General features: G+C 31.7%; 1 protein-coding gene and 1 pseudogene across 3 annotated transcripts; one reads left to right on the forward strand and one right to left on the reverse strand.

Annotated features, from left to right (window-relative positions):
* Positions 1–8: 8 nt before the first annotated feature.
* On the forward strand, positions 9–7,752 carry LOC113855080. Of its 3 annotated transcripts, none has more exons than XM_027486543.1 (14): positions 9–300; positions 1,408–1,463; positions 1,547–1,721; positions 2,084–2,185; positions 2,462–2,533; positions 2,822–2,938; positions 3,172–3,249; positions 3,507–3,569; positions 3,656–3,752; positions 4,446–4,524; positions 4,599–4,810; positions 5,258–5,403; positions 7,026–7,148; positions 7,286–7,736. In XM_027486543.1, exons 1-14 carry the CDS (start codon positions 223–225, stop codon positions 7,445–7,447), a joined length of 1,560 nt encoding a protein of 519 aa, XP_027342344.1. In that variant the 5' UTR covers positions 9–222; the 3' UTR covers positions 7,448–7,736. The 3 variants fall into 3 exon arrangements, with proteins under 3 accessions (XP_027342344.1, XP_027342346.1, XP_027342345.1); XM_027486544.1 differs by lacking the exon at positions 9–300 and adding an exon at positions 443–728 and having other exon boundaries at positions 7,286–7,752; XM_027486545.1 differs by lacking the exon at positions 1,408–1,463 and having other exon boundaries at positions 50–300.
* A 2,413-nt stretch (positions 7,753–10,165) lies between these two features.
* On the reverse strand, positions 10,166–12,589 carry LOC113855776 (annotated as a pseudogene).
* Positions 12,590–12,806: the final 217 nt, after the last annotated feature.

Below are 12,806 nucleotides of genomic sequence, written 5' to 3' on the forward strand. Positions count from 1 at the left end.
AATTACGTAATGTTCCTTCGTTTTAAATTAAAATTGAGCTATCGTTCAGAGTTACCTTCTCTGAGCTGTTGTTTTCTCTCTCTTCCCACCTTCTGTTTCTCTCTCAATGCTGCCCATGTCCGTCTAAGCTAGAGAGAGAGAGAAAGGGAGAGAGGGAGATACGTTTCAGTTGAGATAGCGAAGGAAAGTGTAGAGAGAGAGAGATCACAGAGGCACACCGCAATGTTTTCTTTGGATTTGTTACTCTTTTCTCTCAGCAGCTTCTGTTGTAGTCCCATCGCCGTTTTCATTCAGATCCAGGTTTCAAACACTTTTCTCTTTATTACCCTTCTCTGTCAATTTAAACTCTTCATTTTTTGGGGGCAATTTCGTCCGAATTGTTCAACTAAATCAGTGCAGCTCCTCGTGTTTCTTTTTCCCCTTTAATCCCAACTATTAACTCAGTTATTGTTCGATTCTAAGACCGCATTCATGAATGAAGTTTTTTGTTTTTTTTTTTTCAGTGTTAGATATTATTTTGTTCTTAGCATTCCATGGCTTGTTGATTTTTTAGTTACAACAATGTGAAGTTCTTGCACTTCGTTTTTACTATGCCAACTCTTTTCCTCTTGGTTATGACTGATTTTTGCTTTACTTGATGCCACATGAGCTAAGGCCCTTGTGAAGACAATGATGCTTTTGATTTAGCAACTTGGGGATTGGGTCTATTGGAAAGTACTTGAATTTAAGTATGTTTTTACTCTGGATTGCTGTTGATAGATACCAATTGCTGCTTCCATGAAGAAGATTGAATGTTTGGTTTTGGCTTTAGAACGTGACCTAGTTTAGCTTGATAGGATGTGGATGGAATTCAACTATACCTCTAAGCGTGAGATTTATCTGTACAATCTCTACTTTCTCTGTGGAATCTTTTTCACGGAATTTTTTTTATTTAGTTATGATGGTTGAGGAATCGGCTTGCAGGTTGCTTCCCATCTGTCATGTTCCCAGATTTGACATTCATTATCTGTGTAGTAGAGAATTGAGATATCTGGTGTAGTCTTTAAATCCACATGAACCCAAAACAACATTATGTAGAATTGAAATATGAAGTTCTACGTTATTGAAAGGGATTTTCCCTTGAGCTGCATAGCAAACTCATGTTGTGGAATCACATGTTTAATGAATGAAATGAAATTAGTGAAGGGGGTAATGGAACGTCAAGTATCAGATCATGGACTTTGTGTAAAAGTGGCAGCATTAAATTTAAGTGTGATAATATAGCTCTTTCATTTAACATGCATGATCATTATTTGCAAAAATTTCCTTGAAATGAAATCTTGCTTTGTATGCCTCCTCCTTTTTTTCTTAAGAGAAAAAACCATGATATCATTGCATAAAAACCTGAATGTTATGTTTGCTCTGCAGGGATGTTTAATATGCTTAACACTTGCTCTTGGGTGGGCTTTGGCTGCTTATGTCAGGTAGTCATTGATGACAAACCAACCTAGGAAACACTTTTGTTGTCATATCAATGAGAAATTTACAGTTTTTTTGTTTCTTACAGGAACAGAGAGATAAAACAAATGAAGGATTGTATGAAGAATGGCAATAGCTTTTCTTTCCTTTGTCATGACATTAATGAACTTGAGCACTCCTATCAGGTCAATCTCCCAAGAGTAACAGTAGTTATGCCCCTAAAAGGGTTTGGAGAACATAATCTCCACAACTGGAGGAGTCAGGTGAGAACTTATTTATAGGACACATGCCCCTGGAACTTACATGAAGCTTCCTTTTTTTTGGGTTTCTGCAGTGTCCTTTTGGGTCTTTCATGAATAATACATTATGACCTGGAAAATTAAAGTTTCATTGAATCTTGTACAAATTTATGTATTTCATATACTCTTGCATTTTCCTAGGTTTGCAATTTAAATTGTATGATTTCTTGGCATTGTGGGTGTACGATTAGTTATTCTATTTTGCTGCTTAGTAAATTATAATTTGTTATAATTTCAAATATCTTTTCAGTGATAGTTGATGTTTTTTTGTTAACCATGGTTGTCCCATTTTTTATATTTATCATTTTGTTCTTTTCTAAACACAGATAACATCTCTTTATGGTGGTCCTATAGAATTTCTTTTTGTGGTAGAAAGTACAGAGGATCCTGCTTACCATGCTGTATCACGACTAGTAGCAGATTTTGAGGTATAAATAATTCCACAAGATATTCTCTCTCTTGTTTTTCTTTTCCACATTCATGTTTGTGATTATTTGCTATTAAGTTTTGCAGCTTTTTACTCCTTTGAGTTAGTTGTTTTCTACCCATTGCCCTGTTGGAACTAGTGAAACTTAAATATTGAGGCTTGATTTAGTCCGTTTGGTGTCCTTGCATGAATCTGTTTCTTTCTGTTTAGGGCTGTATCTGTTAGTGTTGTCTGCATCTAATGCACACTGAATTTGATACCTGTTTGATATATGCAGGATGAAGTTGATGCTAAGGTTGTTGTAGCTGGTTTGTCAACAACTTGTAGTCAAAAAATTCACAATCAATTGGTATGGAATTTTGTTGACATATATTTTAAGTTTTTTCAAATACAAAATATAGCCCGGGCCATGCTATATTCAGAACTTAACCTTATCTTCCTTACATTTATTGGAAGTCATTCCAAAGCATTTCCTCTACATAACACTTGCTAGGCAAATACATGTGTGAAAGACCTGTGTTAACTTATTGACATTGAAATTTGGGGTCATTTTCATCCCCGTTGATTTCCTAGATTGTCCTTGCTATATGTATTTTACCAACTGTACTAGTATTACATAATATAAACAATTGTGCAGGTTGGAGTGGAGAAAATGCATAAAGACAGCAAGTATGTATTGTTTTTGGATGACGATGTTAGGTTACATCCTGGATCAATTGGAGCACTCACACGGGAGATGGAAAAGAACCCTGAGGTCTAACTTAAAATCTGTTTTCTGTTGTTCTTTTTGAAGTGTTTAATTAAAATACTTTTTTCTTATCAAGCTCAGTGACGTTGTGTGATCATTGTATATAGCAGACATTGTATATAGTTGACGTAGCCTAGTGGGATAAGACTTTGTTGCTGCCATTGTTGTTATTAGAATACTTGCGGTTTCACTTGCTTTAATCATTTTGTTATGGTCTTAACTGCTTTGATGCTTAACAGATATTTATTCAAACTGGATACCCTCTTGATCTGCCATCTGGAAGCCTAGGGAGTTACTGCATCTATGAATACCATATGGTACACAACTTCCTCTGGCTTTATATTCCAATCTCTGCGTCACATCTTTGTATAAGATTGTGTTTTCTTTTATTTTTCATTTGTTATAAAACAAAACCTAGAAATGAAACTTTGCTAATTGAATTTTACTTAAATTTCAAAATCTATTAGCGAACATTTCATTTAGGATTTTCATAATATACAACAGGATCAAGTATTTAATTATAACCATTTAACACTTTTGTTCCTAATCCTTGTCTTTTTATTTTATTTTACAGCCTTGTTCAATGGGCTTTGCCACTGGTGGAAAAACATTCTTTCTGTGGGGAGGGTGCATGATGGCAAGTAGCTTTTACCTTTATTTTTTCCCTCTGATGCTTGAAAGAAAACTTATTTTCTAACTTCTAACTAATTAATTTTTCTTCAGATGCATGCTGATGACTTTAGACAAGATCGTTATGGTGTTGTATCAGGACTTAAAGATGGTGGATATTCTGATGATATGACTCTTGCAGCCATTTCTGGTACATCTTTTGTTCTCTTATCAATTTTTTTTATGAATACTTTGTCATCATATGCAACAAGTTTATCTGTATGAGTCATTGAAAAAAAATAATGATTACTTGATTATTGATCAATGAAGGAGCTAATTATTAGTGGTGAGATTCAACAGTCATGCTTATTTATGCATAATTTGCACAAAACTTATATTTTGTGAAAGTTGTTTTCTTTTGGGTAATATTTTCTTCATTTAAACTCATTATTCAAGTGACTGCTCCATGTACACACACATATTCATGAAAGTTTTCTCTTAATAAAAATTTCCTCCGGTATTTGTGATTTTGTTTAAGGAAATCCTGGAAATGCGATGGGTTCCAGTAATTCAACTATGATAGACTAACTTTTTTGCTATATATTTAAGTTTATTTCCTAGTATTCCATTCCTATTTATTATGTTTGTTTCATTGCTTTCAAATTGTAAGGAGAAGTTGGAAAAGAATGAGAGGAAGAGAATGTGTATGTGTGTTTTTTGTTAATAGGATTGTGATGTTTTTGTACAAACCACTAACACTCCTACTTATATACTACTAATATAGGCCAAATACTACTGTGGTGAAATTTATTTCTAGCCCAGCCTATGAACACCACTAAACAAGAAGTCTCCTAAAAGAATAAGAATCCTTATGTTCTAACAATTATTATAATGTTTCATGCAGGGGCTCACAAAAGGCTCATTACTTCTCCTCCAGTTGCTGTCTTTCCTCATCCCCTTGCAAGTGATCTTAACTTTGGAAGGTTTGTGATTATTACTTGTCTTAAATTGAAGTTTCTTTGAATATTTTATGATTTAATTGTTTTGACTTGTGTAGATACTGGAATTACTTGAGGAAGCAAACATTCGTTTTGGAGTCATACACAACAAATGTTAACTGGATGATGAATCGTGCATTGTTTGCTTCCCATTGCTATTTGTCATGGGGATTTGTAGCACCATATCTTATGGCAATGATTCATGTTGCTGCAGCATTAAGGTTTTACAATAAGGAGTTCTCACCTGAAGAAATGACCTACACTTCTGGTGGTGAGCACACTACTTTTCCTTTCTAGGTAGGTTGTTAGTATGTTGATTCATGGATAAAAATTTGGCAGGACTCTGATGCTGAATCAGGATTATTGTTCAACTTATTTGTAAGAATTTTGTTTGTGTTATGATTTCATTACCTTCTAACCTCTGGGATATTATTTATATAAACAGACAAATCAGTGCTGTTTGTTAGCAGTTATCTTATTGCATGGATTATCTATTTCAATAATGCAACGAGAAGACCTATGAAATTTAAATCCAGCAATAATATTCTCTTCCTCATATGTTGCATTTCCACCATTGACATTTATGTATTTACAATGACTAGACAAGGCTTGTCAAAAAGAAAACAAAATGGGCACACTGCATTATTGATTGAGATGAACTTTTCCATTACGCTTTACATTTTCTGTTCTTGCATCTTGACAAGTACCTTTTTCCCAGGGTTATCATTGATGACCTTTCTAGCAACATGTACTCTTGTTGAGCTTCTTTCAATGTGGAACTTGACACGGATAGAAGTCCAACTGTGCAACATGTTGTCTCCTGAGGCACCACAACTCTCGCTCGCATCTTATAATTGGTGTCTGGTAAGTATTTTCTTCCTGCTTGTTTTTTATGCGGATAGATCTGAGAGGTATTGTTTATCCTAGACGTCTTAGTCTTATACATTTTTACTGTAGAATTCTTCAGCAAATAAGTGTTTGGAAGAGTTTATGAAAATAGTTATAATTCTCATAAATTCTTTTTAACTTATTTCAATAATTTTATTTTTGTATAATTTATCCAAATAAGTTCTTTTCAGCTTATTTTATTATGTTTTATAATCAAATTTATGCTATGAATTCTTATGTGATAAAAGTTTATTAAATAAATACTTAATTAAGTTGCTTACCCAAGTGTATCCAAAGTGTGTGTTTGAATGTGTTGAAAAAAGTAAATTAGTTCAATGATTGATCATAAAGGACAAAATAAAAAATAACCAAAAAATAAGCTAATAATTTTTAACTTGAATTATGGAAGGAGATCTTGGAATCTAAAAAATTTTACTCAAGTTAAAATAAGACAAAATGTATGCATTGTAATTTTAATAAAAAATATGATAAAAATCATACATTAAAAGTTAACATTGAAGATAGTATTATATCACAAGTCTTCAAGTTTAGGTATTCAGGATTGATTCTATAAAATAATAAAAAAATTAATGATGTTTATCAAAATACAACTAAGTGGTTAAAATGAAAAAAATGCGTCAAGAGTTATTTATGACTGTAAAGTACTTATTAAGTTCAAAGAAAAATTTAATCCTACTGCAACACAGTTAGCTTTCTTATATATTAGTGAATGTTACCCTCTAAAGAAATAATATAAAAAGATCACTAGAGAAAAATGAGAATATTATGGTGAATGAGTAATTACACAAGAAAGACCATGATAAAAAATAATTGTATATGTAAAAATATTATAATAATACTTATAGTGAAAAAATTACTGAAAATTGTTTAAGTTAGTTTAGTCATGTGAAGAAAAGGCCACTAAAGACAGTGGTGAGGAAAGTGTTGTATGACTTTTAGTTCAATAAAAAATGATATTAAGAAACCTAGAAAGAACTTTAAAATAAAGTTATTAAAAAAAAATTATTAATTAATATTTTTTAGAATTTAGTTTTTGACCGAGTTCAATATTATATAGTCGACTTTACCTAATGGATAAAACTTGATTATTGTTGTATAAGTTCTAAAATTTTGTTTCGAAGTCTGATTATAAGTTGATTTTTCGAAACTTATCAAACTAAAATGAATAGTACTTCATATATATAATCTACAAAAATAATAAAATCTAAACACACTCTAAATCTTCATCTATGAGCCATGTATGCTTCAACAGGAACGATGCAGTGTTCTATGGCTTACATATTCTTAAATTGATAGGACCAAAACATATAATTTGAGTTGAATCAAATTTTGGAAGCATGAAGAACTGTAGAGGGTAAGTACATGGGATTCCTGCCAGCTACAGCAAGGATTGACATAAACAAGTTAAACTGTAAGATTGAGTATTAAGTAGAGAAAGTAATGCATGAACTTGTGTGATTATATGTTGGAAAAATTTATATGTGGGGATATGAATGTGATATGATTATATTAAAGGATGGAAAATATCAATCATACCTGCTACTAGTTGGTAAAGTTAGAGAGTGTCTTTGGAACAGGTGTTCATTGCGATGCTGGTGGATAACTTTCTATATCCCATATCTGCGGTTCGTTCTCATTTTTCTCAATCTATCAATTGGTCTGGTATTCGGTATTATTTGAAAGATGGAAAAATTAGCAAGGTAAGTTGGTTAAGGCTTCATGTAATCTCTGACTTCTTTATTGGAGCAGATACAGAATCTTGTTTTGTACTAGACAAGATGAAGTTTTACTGCTGTTTTCTTAACTAAAATATATATATTTGGTATATATATTTCAGATTGAAAGAACTCAAGGAAGCAAGGATATGGGTCCAGTTTTCACTGATTTGGGAGGAAAACATTTATACGGAAAGAAAGGGATGCCTACGAGAGGTTCATTCCTCAGTTCTTTGTCCAGAAGTTTGGCACAATGGCATCAACCCAAGAAATTTGATAACTAGGAAAAAGCTTCATGCAGACATTCAATTCTGTCTCTTCTCTCTATCTCTTTGCCTCTCTTGGGAAGCATGGGTTCTGGTAGATAAAAAATGATCTTAATTATTGATTGGTGCATTCATGATTGATTGTTTTAGAATTTAGTGTGTGGTAGGAATTCTAGTTCTATTTTTTCATTACCATTCAATCCATATGATTTTTCAGCCCAGGCCTTCCCATTAGGGTTGATTTTGTAATTGTAACAGTTCAGTGATTTAATTTATGTAATTCATTGATCAAGAATTGCAAAATTATACAGGTACCAATTCACATTATTTCCATCTCCCCTTTCCACAATAATATATATTACCCGCTTACTCATAGGACCACCACGCAGCACTTCGGAATCAGATTAATGGATCATAAAATCTTAAAAAGTTTTAAAAGAAAAGTTTATATAATGGTTTGCGTAAATATGAAACAAAAATAAAGTTTAATTTTAACTGGTTTATAGTTTTTATAATATTTAATTTATTATAGAAAATTCTTTTAATTAAAATCAATAATCAGAATTGTCAAATTTTTAAATGAGGTTATGGTTAAAAATAAAATATATAAGAATGATTGTATTTTAGTTATTTCTTCTGTTGTAATTTACGTTTTCAATTTAGTTTTAAATTTTTTTATTTAATATAAAAATCTTTAACGGTTGATGATGTCATTTTTAATAATGTATTATAATGAATTGTGTATAAAAAATTATAAATAATGGAAAAGTTATTTTGTTAATATTGTTTGAGTTTTCATATAATTTCATTGATGCTTTAGTTATACCAATAATGTAATTGTTATTTTTTTTAAAAATAATTTATAACTAAATAAGCATAATTTTTTTCTTTTAAATTTTTTAATGTATTTGTTGTTGAAATTTTGCTATAATTAGTATTGTTATCTACGATAAAAAAAAATTTTGTAATTTATTTTCAGTATTTTTCAATCTATCGGCAATATATACTTTACCTGAAGGCTAAAGATTTAGTATATATGTATATATATACTATCAAATATTAGAGTTAAATTAATTTTAGAACCAACATTACCAAATGTTTTAAAGCCAATCACTATATTAATTGTAATCTATATTGATTTTAAGCTAAATATTAAAAATAAGTTCAATTAAATATGAATATATTTGCTTGAACACGTGCTAATTAATTTAAAAATATCTAAATGACATGTATAATCTACTAGAAGATAATTTACCTTCAAAGAGTAGTAACGGTTTAGTAAATATAATTGTAAACAAAAGTATATATAGGAGAAAATTTGTATAAAATGAAAAAATGTATGTATTATCTTAATTTTAAAAATACAAAAAAAAAACTTGTTCATTTTAGCTGAATATAAACCTCACAAGTTAAATTGAAAATAAAATCATATGATTGTATCATTAAAATTTTGTATTTATTATATTTTTTAACAGAATATGCAAGATTTATATTTTTTTTTCAAATTTTTAATTTTATTTATTACATATAAATAATGTAATTTAGTTTATTTTATGTATGGTTTTAATTTTTCATTTACTTATCTACGGTAAATAAAATTCATTTTAATGCAACTAACTACCTAAAATGAAAATAGAATGAAAAAATAATAAGTAGACTTAGAAGTTAAAAAATAAATCATTATTTGTTTTATTTATCAATTTATTTATATATATATATATATATATATATATATATATTATTTTAAAGTATGTCAGAAATGTTTATTCATTGGAAAGGTCACCTCTTGGTTTTGTGTTGTGTCCCTACCAGTAACAACGTGAATTAGTACCATGCAAAAGGAAAGAAGCGAGGACTGGGATGTAACGAATCCGGATCGCCTGCAGTTCTGGCGGGAACTATAGGCTGCAGTTTTCCTCTCGCTTAAGCAACCAACAAAAGGGCTTAAACATGCAGAAATGCGCCTAAGCGGGTAAGAACAGACTTTTAAGCGAAATTCGCTTAAGCGACCATATCAGGCTTAAGCAAATTCCAAATAGCTTAAGCCCTCCCAAGCGAAAAAGAAAAATTTGAAGCGAAAATGGATTAGAGAGGCATGTTTTTCAGTCACCTATTTCGCTTAAGCTAATCGTTAATAGTTTAAGCTAATTTAAAATCGCTTAAGCCTCTAGTAAGTGAAAAAGAAATATTTGAAGCGAAAATGAACTAGAGAGACATGTTTTTTGGTCACTTATTTCGCTTAAGCTAATCGTTAATAGCTTAAGCTAATTTAAAATCGCTCAAGCCACGACCAGCGAATTTAATTATTATCAAGCGAATGTAAAACAGAGAACACATGTTTCAGGCAGTGTAATTAGCTTGAGCGAAATTTAAATAGCTTAAGCTAATTGTGGTAGGGCTTAAGCCAGACTTTTACAAATGCAGCTAAATTTTTTTAGCTTAAGCAATTTTTATCAGCTTAAGCGAATTTATCAGAAATTACATTTACCTGTACATGCTGATATAATCGCTTAAGCCCATATCTGTAGCTTAAGCGAAATATATAGGTGCTTGGGCAAAATTGGATGACTTAAGCGAAAGGTACAAAAAATCCAACCTAATCCTAATACAGACAGCAATTAAGGAGGCCAAAATACACTTGATTACATATAAATTATGTCAAACTTACATACACAAAAATGAGTTGATAAATACATATTTAGCTTAGAAACAAAATAAGTTTTGGTAATTGCGTAATCAAATTTGATCAAGGATTGAAGTATTGGTATCATGAAGTTGTCCCTGCAAAATAAGAATAGACATTACAAACAATAATGGATGGAAAAAAAATTCGTGATATTTGGTTTGATTTAAGTTGGTAGTCTTACTGTTAACAAATCCATAAAACTTAATTGATTGACTAATGTTTGAGGGGGATCATAACATGGAGGCGTCGAACAATGTACTTCAAATGAATCTGAAAGCATTGGTTGATATTTCTAAAACATTCAATGATAGTTGATAATTAAAGCATTGGTTATAATAAGGAAGTTAAAATAAATGTATTAATTGATAATTAAAGTAATCATAAGAAAGTACCTGAGATGCTGATTGACCTAAAGTTGGAGTTTTGTTCTTCTTCTTTTTTGCTTGTAATTCAACCCAACCTTTAAATCTTTTAGACCCTTTCCTCTTAATGGTTGGTCGTTGCTTGAATCCCTTAGGTTGTGTACCCTGATTGGTGATGTTATTTACACCATCATTCCTATTCTTGTCATTATCTTGTGTTTGTAAGCGAAGCTTTGCAATGTGGCTCGCTAAAGTGTTAATACTGTCATCCACTAATTGACAATATTCTTCTGAACTAGAAACCTCAGAGGCCAACCTAATCATTTTATATGCTAGTTGTCAGTATCTTCGTGTAGTAGAAAGTATATGATCTTCTTCCACTTGTATACCTTTTACATTGTGAATAATTCCACGACGGCCTTCTTTTGTCCATCTCTTTAGAATGTATTTGTCAGGAATAGTCTTTACATCATTAGCTTCAAACACTTTCAAAGCATGACAGCAAAGTATGCCCATTGTTTCAAACTTTTTACAAGAGCAATTGATAGTAGTTGAGGAACTATCAAATGTAACTATCCATGACCTTTGTTGATTGACTTTAGTAATTACATATTCAATCAAAGGAGGAGTTTCAATCCTTAATGATATGCAACATGCCAAAAATTGAGCAAACTCTTGTTGAAATAAATTGTACACTGTATGTGTGTAAACCTTGGCCATTTGTATTAGGATTGGTGACATCTCATATCGCAACATGGCTAACTTATGACGAGAGTCATACTCACACTTAAGCTCGTTGTAACGCTTGTCTTCAACAACCCGTTCAAAGTGAGCAAAGAATTGCTTGATGTCAACACCAGGCTTCATACATGCTTTAAAATCAGAATTTAAGCTTTCACTCAGCTGAGTACTTCGCATTCCAAGGGTTAAACAATCCTTCAGATAACATGATGCCCATTTCTCCATTATGGAATACAGTGAAGTAATCCAAGTATTTTGTTCAACATTGTATTCTATAATGAACTTTGTCCAAACCTCCTCAAAGTCAATTGAACTATCAAAGTCATACATGCATCTTTTCAAATCTCTTAAAAAATGACTTCCTCCTTTCATCAAATTGCCAAGGTGTTTTATTCCATTTTGCATTAAGTGCCATGTACATAATGCATGATGTGTCTCTGGCATTACATGGACAAGTGCTTTGGCCATAGCTTGATCTTGATCTGTAAAGATTGTTTGAGGTTTTTTATTGTTGTGTACTTCCAAAAAAGTCTCAAACAACCATTGAAATGATTCGGCTGTTTCATCATACAACAAGGCTGCCCCAAAGATAACAACATCTCCGTAATGGTTAAAACCAGAAAATAATGTTAGAGGCCTATTAGCACGATTGGTGCAATATGTTGTGTCTAGTGATACAACTTCACCAAAAAACCCATAATCAATTACCATCTTTGCATCCGCCCAAAAAATATTTGTGATTTGCTCCTCTGCATCCATCTAGTACGCATGAAAATAAGCTGAGTTGTCTAATAATTATCGTTGAAAGTATTGCATTAGACAACCGACCTCACCGTATACCATTCCTTTTTGTCTTTTTGTTCTCAAATAATTCTTTGCATCCAGTCGAGTATACCCAACATTACCTCGATGTCCTGCAAGTGTGGACATTAGTTGAAATGATGCCTTTTGTCGCAATCCAGAGGCCTCAGCCAAATCAATTTCATGAGCTTGGATTTCAGTTATATTACGATGTGAAGCAAGCATGTGTGTTGTCTCAGGAAGTTGTAATGGGTGATTATGCTCTTCAACAAACTCATGAATGACATACTTGTTGTTGTTTGCCAAAGACAATGATATCCTTGCAAGACACTCAGTTCTAGTTTCTGGTCGATGTTTTGTGACTTGGGGTTTTCTTTTATCTTCTATTCGATGTCCCTCTTTACAACAAACATATCTGCAACCTGTAATGACACCATCTACCTTTCGCTTGTTAAAATATTGTTTCCTGACTCCAAATCCTGCCAGCTTGCCATATTCACACCAAAATCGCCATGCTTGCTCAAGACTCTTAAACTCTTGCCTGACACTTGGTTTCCTTGCGACATCCATTCTTCAGTCCAATAAAATAATAGTAAACATGATAAATATTTTGACCAAAATAATGTTATATAACAGATGAAATGGTAAAATGTGCACCTTTAGTATGTTTGAAGACTTTCTTTGTCACAGTCTAACCCGAAATGGATTTTATTTCTGCGAACTTGTGTCGTTTATCCTCACCGTGAGTGTAAAATAAGTCCTTACTAACAATAACCAATGATAATAT

This window comes from Abrus precatorius, unplaced genomic scaffold (assembly GCF_003935025.1).
Source record: "Abrus precatorius isolate BTA unplaced genomic scaffold, Abrus_2018 Scaffold11, whole genome shotgun sequence".
Classification (NCBI taxonomy): Eukaryota; Viridiplantae; Streptophyta; class Magnoliopsida; order Fabales; family Fabaceae; genus Abrus; species Abrus precatorius.

Coding starts and splice junctions, on each gene's coding strand:
- LOC113855080 (XM_027486543.1), top strand. CDS start 223: ATGTTTTCTTTGGATTTGTTACTCTTTTCTCTCAGCAGCTTCTGTTGT. Junction 1,464..1,546: donor GCTTTGGCTGCTTATGTCAG/GTAGTCATTGAT, acceptor TGTTTCTTACAG/GAACAGAGAGATAAAACAAA. Junction 3,250..3,506: donor GCATCTATGAATACCATATG/GTACACAACTTC, acceptor TTTATTTTACAG/CCTTGTTCAATGGGCTTTGC.